The following is a 17,389-nucleotide window of genomic DNA, read 5'->3' as shown; positions in this document are numbered from 1 at the left end:
GAAGCACAGTTGTTTTTTGGAGAGGTAGGAGATGGGTTGCAGGCGTCATCTTGCTTCTGGGCGCTGGGATTGTGTGTTTTTGCATTACCCCAAGCACTGAGTCCCAGATGGGGACATTGCAAACCTGCCACTTTCGCTTTGGGCTTTGTCCTTCGTGGTATTGAGCAGAAGGAGAACAGGAATGTGTCAGGATGGATTGAAATAAAAAAACCACCCTGACTTTTCTCACTCCTGTTGCGTGCATTGGTCCCATGGCTGCCGTTTCCATGGCAAAGCAGCGGGCCCGTAACCCAGCCCGCCCCGTGCTCCTCGTAGTTTGGAGGAGCAAAAATCCTCGGAGACGACAAGAATAATTTAACGAGCCATTAACAGGAGTGGGGGAAAACACCGGAGGAGCTGGATCAGGGTCGGGGTGGGGGTGCAGGGAGGCAGGGCTGGCTTTTGGCAGGGAGCAGGTCACGTTGGCAGCCTGCTCGCCTCGCCTTCGATGTGTTGTGAAGTTTTGGAGGTTGCTTGAAAAGTGTCTGGGGAGCGGTGGCGAGCCAAGCGGGCCCTGGGCCAGCTCACAGCTAAACATGTTGTTGTGTAAAATTGCAGTCAATTAATTTAAGACCTGCCAATTTCAACTGCAAAGCACTAGGAGGTTCTGTCAAGTTTTCAATGGGATAAAAAGGGGGAAGGGGGGGATTAGTTTTCAGCACTTGGAAGGGCAAATAGTGATCCTCTGCCCGAGCCTGCAAAGCACCTCCTCCTCTCTGCTTCTTTTGCTGGTGGTAAACTCAGCTGCCAGTGGTGTCAAAAGTCCTTCTGGTGTTTGGTGTCAAAAGTCCTTCTGGTGTGTGGTGTCAGGGATGAGATGGCTTAAGAATGACACCCAGAGCCTGATGAGGTGCTGATGACCATTTAAGGGCTTGGGGAGGCACTGGCTGTGGGGGGATGACCCACTCTCCTTTGCCTTTGTAATACTCTTCCATAGTCCTGTGGTGAGCATCCCCTTTCTGGCATCCCCAAGGTGGTCTTCCCCAAACTTATCCAGTCTTACAAGACTGCAGATCCTTGGCATGTTGGGCAGTGCACTGACTGTCTGAAATAGCGGGGGAGCTGGAAAATGCTCAGGGCAGACCCAAGAGATACCCTGTTGTCCCCTGCTTGCAGCCCTAGTGGTCAGAGCTGTCACTCATGATGAGTTGCATAGACCGGGACTCACCTGCCCTGGAGAGCTGACAGCCAAGTGGGACACAGTGCCTGAACCCCAAAAAGGCTTGTCCCTCCTTTTTATGGTGGCAGTGACGTGGTGCTGCTCTGCACAGAGCCCCTCTTGGTGCCCCTGGTAAGGGGACTCTGGCTGGAAACTGGGCTGGTGTTTCGCTCTGGTTACGACAACCTTCATTGGAAATGTGTTTCCTGGGTTCTGGAGAGCATGTGTTTGTATGTGCATCTGCAAGCTGTCTTTTTCTTGGCTTTTTTTTCCTTTCCTTTTCTTGTTATTTTTTTCTTGTTTTACAGCTTAGTGAAACTTCTGAGAAAGTGCAGCTCTGCTGTGAGTAAGAGTCATGAGACTGGTGGGGCAAGTCGGCTTCAGCTGTTCCCCTTGGACTGCCGAGGGCTGAGCTCCTTCTTGGGGCTGCTTGAGCTGGACACTTGTGCCTCTCTGACCATGCCTCGGCTTCTCCCTCTCCTTAACCCAGCTTGCTTTTCCATCTCTAAAAACACTGTAGCCTAGATGTACATGTGTGTGTGTGTGTGTGTGTGTGTCCTTTCTGTGGTCTCATCTCTGGGCTTTTGCTGTCACCTCTGCCATCACGGCTCTGTGTCCTCAGGACACCCTCTCCAACCACTGTTGCTTTCTATTTTGTCACCAAAGGGTGCAAATCTGCGTCTCCCAGATTCCTGGGGCTCTGAGTCAGCTGTGTATCCTGCCATGTCCAGGGGTTTGTGCTTATGTGTGCAAAGGCTTTGCTCAGCGCTCGTGTGTGTGTGTGTGTGTGATGGAGCTGCTGCATGTCCCTGCAGGGCTACAGACTGGCTGCTCCTTGTTGCTGGCAGGAGAAGGAATTTGGAGGCAGGTCCCTCTAGAGCCAGGCTCTGCCGCGTAGGCACTGCTGTCTGCGGACTTCCCCAGAATATATTAAGCGTAATTTCCTCCTGCTTTGCAGGAAGCTTGTTAATATTTCACTGGGGCATGGGGGCAGCCTGCAAAGCCCGCGCTTCAAAGGAGGGCAGCTTTCAGCAGCTCTGGGGTTAGCTTTTGGTGTTTCCAGCTCCTGCTATAACTCGTTCTGTGGTTTCGAAAATAGGTAAAAAAAAATAGCAACCACCCAGCAGTGGAAAAAGCCCAGGCAAAGCCCACCTTTGCATGTTCCTGCCTTGCTGAGCTGGGTTGTGGCTCTACTGTCTGCTCCACTCTACTCTTCCTGCACTGACATTTGGGGAAAAAACTGTAAATCGCTATAGTTAAGGGAAAAGGACTGTCTGGATGCTTTGTGAGCCTACTTGGGTTTGAAATGGCTGGAAGGGGCGCAGTGCAGCCTGGCTGTGCCTTACTGCTGACAGCATGGCACTTAGGCAGGGCTTGCAGGTGGGCTGAGAAGGGTTTCCCTTCCCAGAGAGGAGCTTTTTGGGAATGACTTTTGGGGAATTACTTTTGCCTGGTCCTGGACTCCACAAATCGGAGCAGGATTGGCCCTCCAGGAGCAATAACAGAAGAATTACTGCATGGGCGTCTTTATGTGTTTTTTAAACTGTGCCTCCTAATTATAAATAATGGCTGCGATATGAGATATGATTATGATGGATGGTGATTCTGTATTCCGTGTGCATTAGCAGCTTTAACCTTGCCGGGGTAATTATGTCTCATTTCAAATTCTGATACTATTTATTTGAGGTAGGGGACTGGGAATTTAATTTTTACTGCTTTGTCTTTTAGTATTATTATTATTTGAAAAAGATACCTTTGCAAAATTGTTTTTTAATCATTCCCTCCAGTTGGCAGCACCAGTTCATTAATATTTTCAGTGCCCATGTGGGGCTGTTTTGCAAATGTTTGTAAAGGTAGATGTTTTGGGGGAATGTGAAGCTGAGGGCTGATGTATAGGAGAGGAGCTTTTCCTTCAAGATGTTGGTGTGCACCCTGCTGGCTTCAGTCTTTGCAAGGCAGTTACCTTTGGCCTTTGGCACTGGATGCTGCTGCTGCTGCTGCCCCATGTGCCTCTGCCATCCTGGACTCCCTCCTTGCACGAGGTGTCTGGAGGTTCAGGAAGGGCTGAACCATTGTCTTGCCCACCCCTCTCACTGTCTTTGATGGCACATTTAATTAAAAACCACATCAACCCGAAGATTGTGCACGTGGTCCTTAATCAGTTTGAAGTCTCTGTGAGAATAAAGTAATTATACTACTCGTTTGGTTACAGTAATTAAAACTTTAATTAACGTCATTTCCCACCCCTTGGCCTCCCTTTACAGATACTCAGGCATGTGATGGGTGCCTGCCAGGGTTGCATTTCAGGATAAAGCTCCTTATCCAGGGACTGTGTGCCTGTCCCATCTCTGCTCCCAGCACTGGGCCAGTGACCCTTGCCCGGCATTCTCCAGGCTGCTCAGTGCCATGTGGGAGCAGCTCCTTGGCTACGGTGCTGGCAAGTCCTGGTGGGTAGCAGCTCCACTTGAGATCCCCTGGAAGCAGTGGGAATGGTGGGAAGGGTGGGAGGTGTTCCTTAAAGATCTTCTGAGAACTTGATTTTGAATGTGGCCTGTGGTTTGGTCTTAGCAAGAGCTGGGCTTTCAGAGAGCAGCCCTGCATTCCCAGGAGTAATTCATTAAGGAGTTAGCTGGGATTTTAACTTTCCATTGCATGGACCTGCAAGAGCTGAGATCATAAGGATTTATTGCTGAGTGCCATCACACCTGGAAAGCTCAGGGTAAGGTCCAGCATCCCTGTGCCCTAGTTTATACCCCTGGGTGAGCCCTGCCATCAGTGATGGGCTCAGTGTTGGCCAGTGTGTCCCTGTGCTCCCTGACAACCTTCAGCAGGGATTGCTGCTTGCAGAAGGGATTGCTGCCTGCAGAAGCGGGGCAGGGAGTTCTGCATCGGTGCCAAAGGAAATCCATGCTGTGTAAAACCTGAGCTCTTAAATATCTTGAGCAGCATCCTTAGGGAAAGCAATCTCTGTATTTAAATCTTCTCAATCTCTCCTTCGAAATTGCTCCAGTGTGCAGACTGAAAAGCCTAATTTCCATCCTGGTTTTGAACAGAGAACCCACTGCAGAGAAGTGATTTTCTTCACTCTGAGTTCTGCATGGGAGGGAGTCACGGCCCCATAGCTTTCTGCTGGCTTTGTGAAGACATGGAGGAGGCTGTAGTGTAACCAGGGATGTGGCTTTCCAGGTTGGAAATGGTGTAGGAGGGTCAGGTTTAGGGTGTGGGAATGAACCCTTTAAAATATGAATGAAAGGTAAGAACAGGGAATTTAGCAAGCGCATCAAGAGCTCAAGGCGGAGTGAGTGAGAGGGCCTAAGTCAATTGAAAGCAAAATATTTGCAGGCACTCTGGTGTGCTCAGTGCGAAGCCAAGCTCAGCTGGCTGTTATCATAGGTGTCACTGGCCATGGAATGTTGGAGGATTTCTTCTCTAATCTTGAAAGTGCTTGTGTTTCGAGCAAGGACTGTTTCATGAGGAAAGGTGGAACCTGGAGTTTTGATCATGGCACGTCTATAGTGGAGCTGTTGATCTAAAGAAGTAAAAAAAAAAAAGGAAAGGAAAGAAAGGTGTGACTAACTTTCTACCTTCTCCTGATGTCATGGGTTACATTCCTATGAAGTACATTGTGTGATGTATGATCTTGTCATTGAATCTGTAAGAAATTCTGGCTGCCCGGTCCCGCTGACTGTTGGGTGTTATTATTTAATGTCACTGTGCCCTGCATATTTAGACCCTGCTCATTTATTGCTTATCACCTTCTCCTGGGCAGTCTGGTGTGATTTGACCATGGAGACAAAACGCTAGAAGAGCCCAGATCTGCAGTAACAAGAGACCTGATAGGTAGAAAGGGATTAAAGCTGGTGTCAAACAGGTGAAGCCGAATCCCCTTTGTGCAGTCAGTGTTGTCCTTCTCCCTGAGTGGAGGTGAACAGGCAGTGAATTTCATTCCTGTTATACCCCTCTTGCTGCAATATGTTGCTGCAGCAAATGGCTTTTGGTTCTCATGCTGTGGAAATAGTAGCTGGTGCACTTATGTGGCTGGAGCTGAACGAGTGGGGAGCTGCTGAGGTGGGGATGCAGAAGGCATTGGATTCTGATGGATGGGTAAATTCAGGCACAAGCCATGATGCCCTGCACAGGCAACCGCCCTGAAACAGGGGCTTGACTGGTGCTGAATCTGAGTGTGGGGCTGCTGGGGGGGACACTGGGGTGGGAGGGGACCTGATCAGGGAGAGTACCCTGAAACAGTTTCCCCCTTGGGGTATGTCCCTCCACAGCCCTCCTCTGTGTTGGCTTTTCCTGCCACTGGCTCCTCTGTTTGCAAGACCGACAGCCCCTGCCTAGTCCTCAGGCAGCTCCTCTCTCACTGCTGTGTTGTTTAGGGACCAGGAAGGAAACAGCTATTTTCCTGGAGCCAAGAGGGGAGGAAGGATCCAGCTGATCTCCAGCTGTGCTGCAGCCCTGGGAGCTCACACTTCCTCCCTGCTGTGTCCCTGGTGACGCCCTGATACCTCCTCCCTGCCTTTTTCCCCTGTAACGGGAGGGTCCCTATCGCTGCTGGCAGGCAGCAAGGCTTTGAGCCCCTGGCCATGGCTCCATGTCTTCAGTAGCCAGAAGTGTGAGGGTGGTGGGACAAGCCTTTGGCATTCATGTCGGGGTTATTTTGGTCTGGTTGCATGGGCAAGAATCTTAGTGAGGCTCAGGAAAGAGGATTTATGCTGCCCTGTAGAGCTGAGCGACATCATTAAGAGGTAAATAAGTGATGCTTGGGATTTGCAGAAGAAATATCAACTTCCAAGCTGTGGAGAGGGTAGGGATGGCAGCTCTGGGTCTGCACTGCTTGCTGGGTGAGGTGATGGGCTATGTGTCAGGGGAACCAGTAGCCAAGGGTTCAGGCTGGTCCCTGTGGGACAGAAGGATGTGATCTCCTTGGTGGAATCAGTGCCTTGGCAGTGGAGAATATGGCTTTTGTCTGGAAAACTCAGTATTGAGTCCTTCAGGTGAGAGCTGCCTTCCCAGGGCCTTCTCTGGTTTAGATATTAACTCGCCCCAGGCTGGTCACGTGCAGTCTGAGTCCTGTGGGAACCAGGAGAGTGACACATTACCCTGGCTTCATTCATGCCATTCATGCCTGGGGCCTGCTGGGACACTTGGGATGCCTACAGTAATTAATGAACGAGGGAAAAAATAATCTGGTATTTCTGTGATGTGCTTTGCCCTTCATTGCTATCACCCAGGGCGTTATTTTTACATAAAGAGGAACGGTGGGATGCAGTGAGAAGATCCCCATTGCATTTTGCTCTGCTTTTTCTGCCCTTACGTTCTGTTTTGCAAGGCTAAAATTCCTTGCCTGTCCATTACAGGGCTCTCCTACCTCCACAGCTCTGTCCTTTCTTCTCAAGGCTTGAGAAAAACAGCAGGACCCTCTTGCCTGCATGTGTTCCTCTCCCCCAAGTGGGACATTTCTGTGGTGGGATGGGGTGCTGGGATTTCACTGGACATTTGTGCTGGAATGGGCACAGTCAGGTGCAGGCTCTGTGCTGCTGAAGGAGTAGTTTTGAGGGGCTCTGTCGCTCCCACCCCAAGGAACAGATGTCCTGGCAGTTCCTGTGCTGCTCCCAGGGACACCCTGGAACTCCAGTCGGTTCTCTTTAGCCTTGGAGGTAAAGTCCTTCCGTTGCATGCAGAGTGTGCAGCGTCAGTGGCTCTGTGCACGCTCTGTGCAGAGGTTAAGTTGCATCACTGTTGCTTGGCTGACAGTCAGCAAAGACCAAGGACTGCCACCCTGCCGAGCCATGGCATCACATGGAGGGGTCCCTGGGGTCCCCTGTCCTCTGCCTGCCCTCCTCTGTGCCACTCAGCAGCTGCCAGCACCTCCCGCCCGCTCCCCGCAGCCCCCGGGCAGCGGCTGCCCATTGATTTGCTTGTCGGGTCCCCCTCTGACCGCCTCAGCCCTGAGCGATGCTGATTGGGAAATAATTGCAATAATAATAGAGATATTTTGCTCCTGAGTGACTAGACGATATGAACTGGGCTCTGAGCCAAGAGGGTTTTGAAGGGCAAAGCTGAGAAATCAATGACTCGAGACTGCTGGAGCAGCCGTGGGGCTGGGGGCTGGGGGGATGGGACCTGGGGAGTTACTGGGGAGAGAAGTGGGGCAAATGCCTTAACCCATCCCACCTCATGTGACTCCCAGGGAGTAGGGTGACTTTAATTCCTCCCACCACTTTGTTATATCCATCAGTTCCTTCTGCACCTGTGTTTGACTCCGTCAAAGGTGCTCCTCCTATGCAGTACCCTGGCACTCGCTCCCTCTTTCCAGCAGTTCAGTTTTGGTACAAAAGAATGGAAAGGATTTTTCTGACAGCATCTTAATTGCTGGAACAGGGTATTGGGCTGTACTTCCTGTCCTGCTGATGGAGCAATGGTAGCAGACCTGGTGAGGAGAGATTTTGGGAAGGTTTGTAGACGGTGGGTGAGGAGCTGGTCAGTCCTGTGCTGTGCCATGCCGTGCTGTGTGGGCTGGTACTGGTTTGGCTGGCTCTGCTGAGCCCACTTGGCTTAGGGGAGCATCACTCGTGTGGGTGGCTGAACAAGAGGAAAAGATGGAAATGAGTTTAAATGAAAGAAAAAGGTGGTTGAGAAGTTTTGGTGAAGGTGGTGCTGTTTTTGGGGGCCTGCTGAGCAGGGTTACCCCACTGCCTCCCTCTCTCTTCTTCTTTTCCTAAGGCAAACCCCACCACCTTCACCCAATTCCCACCCCACCTGCCTGGAAAGATGCAGTGAGTGCATCTGTCCTCAGCCCACGTGGCCAAGCTCAGGATACTGCCTGGGGATGGCACACCAGCTGTAATGTGTGCTTTGAGACCAACTGTCAACCAGTGTCACGTCTGCCAGGGTTGGCTGGTATTTGTTGCTGTTAAGAGCATTGATTTAAATTAAGTATCTCCTTGTTTTTTGCTTTATTATACCAAAATGATTAAAGTCCCAATATTCTCTGACTCAGGGCGATGTCGGGCCCAGGACAAAAGCCTTGCTTGTATTTGTCTTTACCAAGTGAACGGGTTTCACTGAATGCAATCAGGGCAGCTCACCTTGCTCATTGGCAGGTTAGTGATGAGGCAGGAGCGTCCCAACCCTGTGTGAGGGGCCAGTGAAACCTTCTCCTGCTGGGAGAGGAGGCCAGGAGGCCAGGACCTGGCTCTGCTGGGTTTGAGCAGCCAGCAGCTGTCTGCCTATCTGGTAGGAGGCATGTGTCTGATCCTGGTACATTCCTGCACAGGCAGCTGGTGGGGTGGCAGAGAGAGTGGCCAGCCAGCCAGCTGGGGGGAACAGGGGTGCTGGCTGCCAGCCTGCCCTGCATAGCTGGGATATTTCTGTGGGGCCGGTCCTGTTGCCAGTTCCAGGAGAGAGTCCTTGCGAGATGCATCCCCAAAACCCTGCCCATGGCCCTGCTACCAGCTGCCTGTACCCTTCCTCTGGGTGCCTGGCTCCTGCCCTGTGGCACAGAGCAGCTGTAGGATGAGCCCTGGTAAAGCGTGGTGCAGGCAATCCCAGTGATGATTTCCTTGTTATCTGAGCAAAACTGGAGGTGAATCCTTATCCCCCTGGACACTGAAGTTTGGTAACGATACAGTGGGAAGGAGCAGGAGCCACTGCCTTCTCCTGCCTACTCTTGACCCCTGGCATACCAGTACCCTCCTCTCCAACAGTACCCAGCTCCCTGTCCCCACCAGCTGTGCCCACAGGACAGATGATGCTATGGCCCCACAGCTGCTCCTGGCCCTGCCTGTTGCTGCACCTTCCTCGGTGTGGGGGAAAAGAGGAGTGTGTGTCCCCCCAGAGCAGCTGACCCAGGAATTTCATTTAAACCCTTTGCCTTCTTTGGAAACTGGAGAGAGACGTGTGGGTGGCAGCTGCTGGTCCTGGGGGGATGGCTAGCAGGGGAAGGCACGTGGAGGGACAACTGGTGTCCCTATCCCTACACTGCTTGGGGTGATCCCAGGCTGTGTGCCAGGAGGGGCTGTGCAGGCTGACACTTTAGGGGTGTCACTTTCCCCACCAGCCCCACTGGCTGGACACAGGTGATACCTTTTCCAGCTGTAGGCTTGTCAGTGTGGTACTGTGTGACACTTTGTGGCAGCTGTCACCTCTGCCCTGGGCCCTCTGTTGCCTCTTTGAGATGACCCCATGGTTTGGGGGGTGAGCTCTGCCAGGACCTGCTCTTTTTCTGGTTACATTTGCCCTATGCCTTTTGGGTGGATGGTGCCAAAATCAAAGCAGAATGTTGGGGGCATTAGCATGGCCCCACTCTTATGGAGAGGGGATGCACACTCACTGATTTGGGTGTGGGAGCCTGGGACTTCAGTGGTGCCTCAGCCGTGAGCAGCAGTGGCATGGGGAGGGGAAGGTTTCAGTTCTGGGGCTGGACTCTGCCCTCCACCCATGTCAAAGCTTTTTCCTCCTCCCAGCTCAGGGATGTGCTGTGGAGCTGGACAAAGGTGGGACAGGGACCTCGTTCCAGCATCGTCTCCTCGCAGCCTTGTCTTGTCCCTGCCTGCTCAATCCCTGTCCCCAGTGGACATCCCTGGGGCTGGGGAACTCTCTGCTTTCCCCAGTGCGTGTTGAGAGGGAAGAGGGGAGGCTTTGAAATGCACTCCCGTAAATAAGCCTTTCTTTCACGCTGCCCGTCGGCACCGTGCGAGCCCCGTGGAACTGGAAAGGGTCCCCGTGAAAAGGCTGCCGAGTGTGTTTCAGGCAGATAAGTCCCTGCCTTTGAAGTGTGGCAGGCGGGCAAAAGCGCCCTCCTCTTGTAGCTGCTGCCAGCCGCTGAGAATTAATCACAGCCCTGCACAGATAAGAGTACAAAGCCTGGCTGAGCACTTCTCCTGCCCAGAGGAGGGGTCTGCGGGGGACTGCCTGGGACTCAGGATGGGGGCTTGAGAGCCTGGAGGTGAGGAGATGTTACACGGGGTGGGAGAGCCTGTGACTGCAAGGCAGTGAAGAGCCCCCTCTTCCTGGTGGTGGGCTTAGGAGGTGTCCCCTGTGGTGAGATGGGGTCTCTTGAGGACCTTCTCTATGTGCCTCCAAGCACGTGGTTTTGGTCCTGCAGGGAGCCAGTGGCCCACCCCAGCAACTCCCAGACCCCAACCAGACGTCTACTGGCACATGTGAAATCCAAAAGCAGCCTTGGCATGTCTGCAGCTGCCTTCCCTCTCCGACTGTGTGCTTTCTCCCTCTCCACCTGGTGTCCCTGGCCGAGGGTGAGCTGTAAAGCCCTGTCATCCACTGCCGTCCTCCTCTGGACCTGCTGCCAGTGCTGGGTGGCTGCCAGGTCATGGCTGCTGCCTGTCTTTCCAAAAATGGGCCCTGGGGAGATGTTCCTCTCTGCCTTGTGCCTGTTGCTGGTGACCATAAGGATGTTGGGAGGTTTGCCCCATGGCAGTTTCGGCAGTGGTTATGGCAGTAGGGAGGTGCCTCCTTACCTGGACAAGCCTCAAGGGTGTCTTTCCCAGGGGAGAAGCATCCTGCAGTGGAAGGAGCTATTTTTTTAGCGAGGCGAGTGCTCTCTTCCTCCTAAACCTTGTATGGGATGGCAACTCCTTTCTCCAGCCCAGACAAGACCATGCCCAGGAACCTTCTCCGTATCTCCTGGTAGAGGACTTTGCATCTGCCCAGCTGGGGCGTGCTGTGCACGGTCACTCGTTACATCAGTCCCTGGGAGTTGGGGTGTTGCAGCCCATCCTTTCCCTCATCATTCCTTTGCCAGGGTTCTCAGCTTATGGGGGTCCAGGTCCTAAACCTTCCCTCTTCAGTTGTGCTGGGTGCTCACCCTGTGGGGTGGGCTCCCTACTTGGGCAAGGAAGGTGTGCACATGGGTTTCTGGCAGAGCAGCCCCTGGGCTTGCTTTGAGATGAATCACCCGAGCAGGGTGTTTATAATTTCATGCCTCTGGTGTTCTCAATGTACTTGCCAAGGCAGCAGCCCCACAAGTCGACCCTCACTCCTGCTCCTCTGCCTTGGTTCAGCCCTGGGATTCAGCTGCCCCCTGGGGCTCCTGCAGCTCCTGGCAGGAGGCAGTGCTGCCGAGCTGGTGCCTGAAGCCAGCCCGAGGCAGGCAGGAGCGAGGGCAGGAATCCTGAGCGAGAAATTAGTGTGAGTAATTATTAGTATTGGGTAATTATATCAGCGTCAGGATGAGGAGAAAGGTTAATATGTTTATTTATTTATTTATTTATGGTAAATGTCTTTTCCCCCGAGTGGGAAGGCAGGCAGGGTGGGCAGGAAGGAGTGTATTTCCGAGGGGGGCTGCTCTGATTAAATTGCATCCTCTCCCCCTTCCCCTGCCCCCAGCTACCCTGTGGCTGCAGGGAAGGGGAGGAAAGTGGTCCCTCACGGTGTCTGTAGGAGATGGGAGGCACCTTGTGCATCCCTTGTGCTGCTCTGCCATGTTATAATCCAAGTAGCCCATCCTCTTCCTGCCAGTCAGGATGGGTAAATTCATGTTGGGCTAATCCCGCTGAAAAGGCCCTGACACTTGGGTTCCCACCTCTTGTCTGCATGGCATGGGTACTGTGGGCAGTTAGGTCCTGCTTGGCATGGGATAATGCTGGGGTCTATCTGCTGTAGGTGGAGTGGCATTCCTCAGGAGCCAGGATTGGGACCAGCACCATTTAACATCTTTGTTGGTGACATGGACAGTGGGATTGAGTGCACCCTCAGCAAGTTTGTTGATGACCTCGAGCTGTGTGTCATGGTTGATATGCTGGAGGGAAGGAATGTCATCCACAGGGACCTTGACAGGCCTGAGAGGGGGCCTGTGTGAACCTCATGAAATTCAACAAGGCCCAAGTGCAAGGTCCTGCACCTGGGTCAGAGCAATCCCAAGCACAAACATAGGCTGGGCATAGAATGGATCTAGAGCAGCCCTGCAGAGAAGGGCTTGGGGGTGTTGGTTGACAAGATGTCAGTGAGCACTCGCAGCCCAGAAAGCCAACCATGTCCTGGGCTGCATCAAAAGCAGAGTGGCCAGCAGATCCAGGCAGGGGATTCTGCCCCTCTGCTTTTGTAAGAGACCCAACCTGCAGTGCTGTGTCCAGCTCTTGGGCCCCCAACATAAGAAGTGATGGAGTGAGTGTTGGAGTGAGTCTGGAGGAGGCTGTGAAGATGCTCAGAGGGCTGGAGCACCTCTGCTATAGAGACAGGCTGAGAGAGTTGGGGTTTTTCACCCAGGAGAAGAGAAAGCTCTGGGGAGATCTTAGAGTACCTTCGCATCCCTAGAGGGGCTCCAAGAGAGCCAGAGAGGGACTTTTGACAAGGGCATGGAGTGATAGAACAAGGGGTGATGGCTTTAAACTGAAAGAGGGCAAATTTAGATTAGGTATTAGGAAGAAATCCTTCACTGTGGAAGCGGTGAGTCACTGGCACAGGTTGCTCAAGGGAGCTGTGGGGATGCCCCATCCCTGGGAATATTCAAGGCCAGGTTGGATGGGGCTTGGAGCAATCTGGTATAGTGGAATCAGGTAATTGGAACAGGGGGGTTGGAACTAGATGATCTTTAAGCTTCCTTCCACCCAAACTATTCTATGATTTCATCATGCTATGGAGGAGCATCAGGATGTGTTTCCTGACCATGAGCTAACTCAGAATCTCCTTCTGTGCCCTGCACTTTGGCAAACCAGAAAACAACTTGATTACCAGGTCTTCCAAATTTCATTTTCCTGAATCCCAAACTCACCTACAGAGTGTCCTTAGCAGGGGGAGAGGTGCTAGAGAGAAGGGTTCTTGTGTGTGCACGCCCCCCCCCCCAGAGCATCCTGACATGTGTCAGGCTGGGCTTCAGCCCCATTTGACTACTGAGAGTATTTTTAGGTTCTTCCTGGAGCCTCAAATTAACTGGAAGTGCTTCATGTCTGTTGTTTTTTTAATACATCTCTTTCTCTTTCCCAGCACTGCGCAGTGCAATAATGTAATGGGGAAATTACCCCGCTAGTTAAAAATTACTGCCAGTGCGACATCCAGCCATAGATCTATTTTAGAACCAGGGTAAAACTCCATCGATTATTCTGTGCCGCAACTGCGGCCCATAAAAGGATTGGAAAGGTGTGTTTGTCACATTGCCATAGCGAGGTGGGGAGATGCTGCCTTGCTGGGGAGGGGGGGATATTCCCTGTTACCCTCCCCTGGAGAACTGGCTTGGACAGGACTTTGTAGGGGACAAGCTGAGAGGGGAACAACCTATGAGGAGATGTGGGGAGGCAGGGTTGGGCTCTGGGGGTGATGCTGGGTACTACTGAGCAAGGGACACCACAGGGCAGGTGTGCCACATGACCCTGTACTACAGGTGTCAGGGGCTTGACCTCCTCTGATGTTTGGAGTAGGAACAAACATGGATCTGGGCAATGAGATACCCTTGCACAAAGGGCAGACAGGCTTTAGGGGTCTCTGGATTCCCCAGCATACAATGGTACCAAGTGTGGGGGTGATGGGGAGCAGAGTCTGTGCAGGGGTGGTAGCAAAGGATGCTGTGAAGTCAGGTGAGTACTAGGACCATTCTGGGTTGTGACAAAGGCTCTTCAGTCCTGTGCAGGGTTGTACAGGGGCTTTTTGGCTGTGCTGTGGGCTCCCAAGAATTAACCTGGCCCTGCAAGCCCGGTCACCACATCCCCGGGGAGAGGGCGGCCCCTTTGCTCACTGCTATGCAGGACTCATCTCTCTCTGGTTGCTCAGGGGTCTCTTTCTTAATTAAATACATTTGTTTTGTAAAACTGCCTAAAAATAATCCGGGGCTGGTGCATGCAGGAGGCTGGCAGTGAATCAAAGGCGCCGCTCTAATTAAACGGGCCGGTTTGTTTGTGAGCCGCATACATTTCCATGCTAATCAGCTGCACACCGGGATCCTGCTTTCCCGACCCGTATCCTCCTGATTGGGAACTGTGCAAATGCTGGCAGCAATTTATTGCAGAAGAGGGACGAGGTGGCTGGGATGCTGGAGTGGCTGCTGCGGGGGTGCAAGGCTGTACTGGGCCGTGGGAGTGGGTGCATGTACATGACCAGGGCAGGGCTGTGGGATACACTTGGGGGGGTTCTTCAAAGCAATGGATATGCCCCTCTGCTGTGGGAGGATCGAGTCCTGCAGATGGAGGTGCTGGACCAGGTCCCTGTATGTGCCAGCAGCAGCACGTAGCTGATCTTGGGCAGAGTTTGTACTGTCTCTCTGGGCACGATGCTTCACTGCCTGTTACTGGGCTTTTTGCAGAATGTGCTGCTGGCATGATTCCCATCCCATCCCATCCCATAGGAGCAGACCAGACCCCCTGAGCCGTTTCTCTGGCACTGCCTCCCTTGAGGCTGCCCTGTACCAGAGGACAGCCCTAATCTGGGGCTATCTCAATCGATGGCATGAGCAGGAAGTATCTGTGGCTTGCAGGGGTGGCAATCAGGTTATGTCAAGTAGCAGAACTGAGTGCAGAGCACACACCCCTGTGTGGTGTGTGCCTCCAGCCCCGTGGTGCCTCCTGATGTGGTTATCGCTGGTACAGCCAGGAACTGGTGTACTTAGGAAGAGCTTTAACGTAATTGTGAGCCATAAGGGGATTAAATCCTTCGCTGTGTTCCTGCTCAGGGAACAAAGGCTCTTTCTGAACCTCTATTGACCCCAAACTTCCTTGAGACCCTCTTGACTTCCCCAGTCACGAGCCCAAGTGTTTTCCCTGATGGATGGGGAGATGCAAGCCCTGCCTGTGTGCGCTGCAGCATCCTGCCTGTGATGTGCAAGCTGCTTTTGGCACTGCTGTGGCAAAATGAGGTTTGATGCTTTGCTGCAAGCTGGGGGCTCATCTGCTCCATGCTACAAGTTGGAGGGGCTTTGGGGCTGAGCAGCAGTGGGGGAGCAGGGCAGCATGTAGAAGGGTGCAACGTGAGAACCAGGGACTGTGGCCTCGCTCCCTGGAGGGAGATGAATGCCATCAGCATGAATGTGATGCAAATGTACCAGACAAATGCAGTAAAGGAAAGAAGACATTGCAGTTTGCTCTTCAGGAAAGGGTCGGGACATTTGCAGAACGGCAGGGGCGTGGCATGGCCACGCTGGTGTGGGACAGCAGGCAGCATCCCTAGTGGGGCACGTTCCATATCCCACATCCTGGGTGGGGGCTGAGGTGCCTGTGGGATCATGCTCACCCCTCCTTGCTCTTCCCACAGATCCTGGTGGACTTGCCAGCTGAGAGGAAGCACCAAGCTCTGCAGTACGAGAATGTTGTGGCCCATGAGGGCAGCTCCATCCTGCGAGACCTGGTGCTGAGCCCTGACCGCCAGCACATCTACGCCATGACTGAGAAACAGGTAAGAGCCCCCTCTGCTCTCCTGACTTAGCAGCTCACACTGCAGCTCCAGCCTGCAGTCCTGTGTGCTGGGAAGCCTTTTGGGCAGCTCCCTGATGGGGTCTATCCTTTACTTCCTGGCACTGGGGATGCCTAGAGACCCTGGGACAGCTCCTTCCTGCTCCTGTCTGCAGGGACTGGGGATCCCAGGGACAGCTCCTCCCTGCTCCTCTCTGCAGAAACACTGTCCCAAGGCATTAATTGTTAGCAGCAGCTGCTTGAAATTCCCACGGTCCCTGGGGACAAGGGTTTCCTGACCCTTCCCTTTCTGCAAGGCCATAAACCTCCTTCCTGTTCTGGCCATCCCCTCCTGAGCAAGAGTTTTATAGGCTAGCAGGAGATCCTTGCTCTGAACGACCTTTTCTCCTCTGGAGCAGTTGCTTTTGCATGACAGGGCAGAGGGGACATGGGCTGGTGCAAACCCAGACCCCTGGTATGCACCCCTTGGTCCCTGCCTCTGCTTGTGCTGAGCCTACTGGAGGTACAGACCTAATCTGGATCTGGTGCTGCCATCCTGGCAGCACGATCTGGGCTCATGATAGGAAGTTTTGGTTGTCTTTGTGGGCATTTGCTTGATTCACGACCTGTGGGAGAGCTGCTGGTGTGAGTTCATCTGTTGGTGGGATGCATTGGAGGGGATGATGCAGGTTCATGCCACTATGGTGGCACCATGTGGTGCCAGTGGGGACACATGCCATGCCTGGTGGGGTGACACAAGGTGGCTGTGCTGGGACATGATGTGCCTGTGCCTCGCAGCACCTCAGCTCCTCTGCCTAACCAGAGGTGTGTGCAGAGTGGGACTGCCAGGAGAGCTCAGAGTGTAACAGCTTCCTGGCTGCTAGCCTGGGGGCTTGGGAGGGGGAAGGATGCTGGAGCAGGGACATGGGTTTGTCTAGACAGCCCTGTGGGGACAGCAGAACCCTTTCCTCATTCGTTCCAGTGCCTATGTCTGGTTTCTGCTCTCCTGCTGGAAGCATGTGGCTTTCCAGATGGGGCAGAAACTGCATTTTGGCTCCTCCATGCCACTGTCCTGGGCTGTGTTTCCATCGCTGGTTGTGTGTCTGTCCCAGGGCTGACTCAGCTAAGCCACCCCTCTGCGGGAGAGATGGTGGAGAAGTGGATGCCGAGGGGGCAGTTATTCTGACCTAGACTGGGGGTCTTGACCTGGACTGGGAATCTCCCCCAGGGGCCACCACAATTGCTGGGAGCTGGCACTTGTCTGTGTAGGGTCTGCCTGAAAGGGACCCGCTGCCAATGCCCTTGTCACCATGAAGGAATGCCAGGGACAAACAAAAGGGAACACTACAGATATCCTCATCTGTATGCACCCCAGGGGGACTGACTGGTCGGCTATCTCAGTCCTGTAGACATCACGCTGAGCCTGTGTCCTGCTGGGCTGTGAGGAGGGAGAACACCCCAGGTTTAGCCTTCAGGAGAGAAGTTTGCAGATTTTAATTAACGAGTGAGTCCTGCCCCGTGGGAGCAGTGGGGAAACTGAGGCACAAGTGTGGTGAGCACGGGCAGCTGCTCGGTGCTGCCGGCTCCTCGCAGCAGGTGAACAGGCAGCTCCCTGCACCCCCTCCCTGTCACCCCTCTTCTCCTCCCCTCTCCTTAATAAAGCCCACTCTCTTCCCTACTACGCTTGGTGTTATCAGAGTGCTGGTGGAAAGTAATTAAATGAACAGTTGTAACAGAGCTCGAAGGGCTTGGAGAATGAGGGGATTTTAATCAAATCTGGAGGAGCAATTAATAAAGAACTGGTAACCCTTTCGGAGCAGGGCTGCAGCAGCCGTGGGGTGCCCGGCTGGCA

The 17,389-nt window shown here is 53.3% G+C and overlaps 1 protein-coding gene across 2 annotated transcripts in view; it reads left to right on the top strand.

Moving 5' to 3' along the window:
• PLXNA1 (plexin A1) overlaps window positions 1–17,389 on the top strand; it is a 105,137-nt gene that overhangs the window by 20,807 nt on the left and 66,941 nt on the right. For both annotated transcript variants that reach the window (XM_018068461.3, XM_018068460.3), the window contains exon 3: window positions 15,401–15,541. In XM_018068461.3, the coding sequence (XP_017923950.1) occupies window positions 15,401–15,541 (141 nt within the window). The remainder of the gene's footprint in view (window positions 1–15,400; window positions 15,542–17,389) is intronic.

The sequence above is a fragment of the Manacus vitellinus genome, unplaced genomic scaffold (genome assembly GCF_001715985.3).
Source record: "Manacus vitellinus isolate BGI_N305 unplaced genomic scaffold, ASM171598v3 scaffold_14_pilon, whole genome shotgun sequence".
Taxonomy (NCBI): domain Eukaryota; kingdom Metazoa; phylum Chordata; class Aves; order Passeriformes; family Pipridae; genus Manacus; species Manacus vitellinus.
Note: the sequence above shows the minus strand (reverse complement) of the source record. Positions and strands in the feature narration are given on the sequence as shown.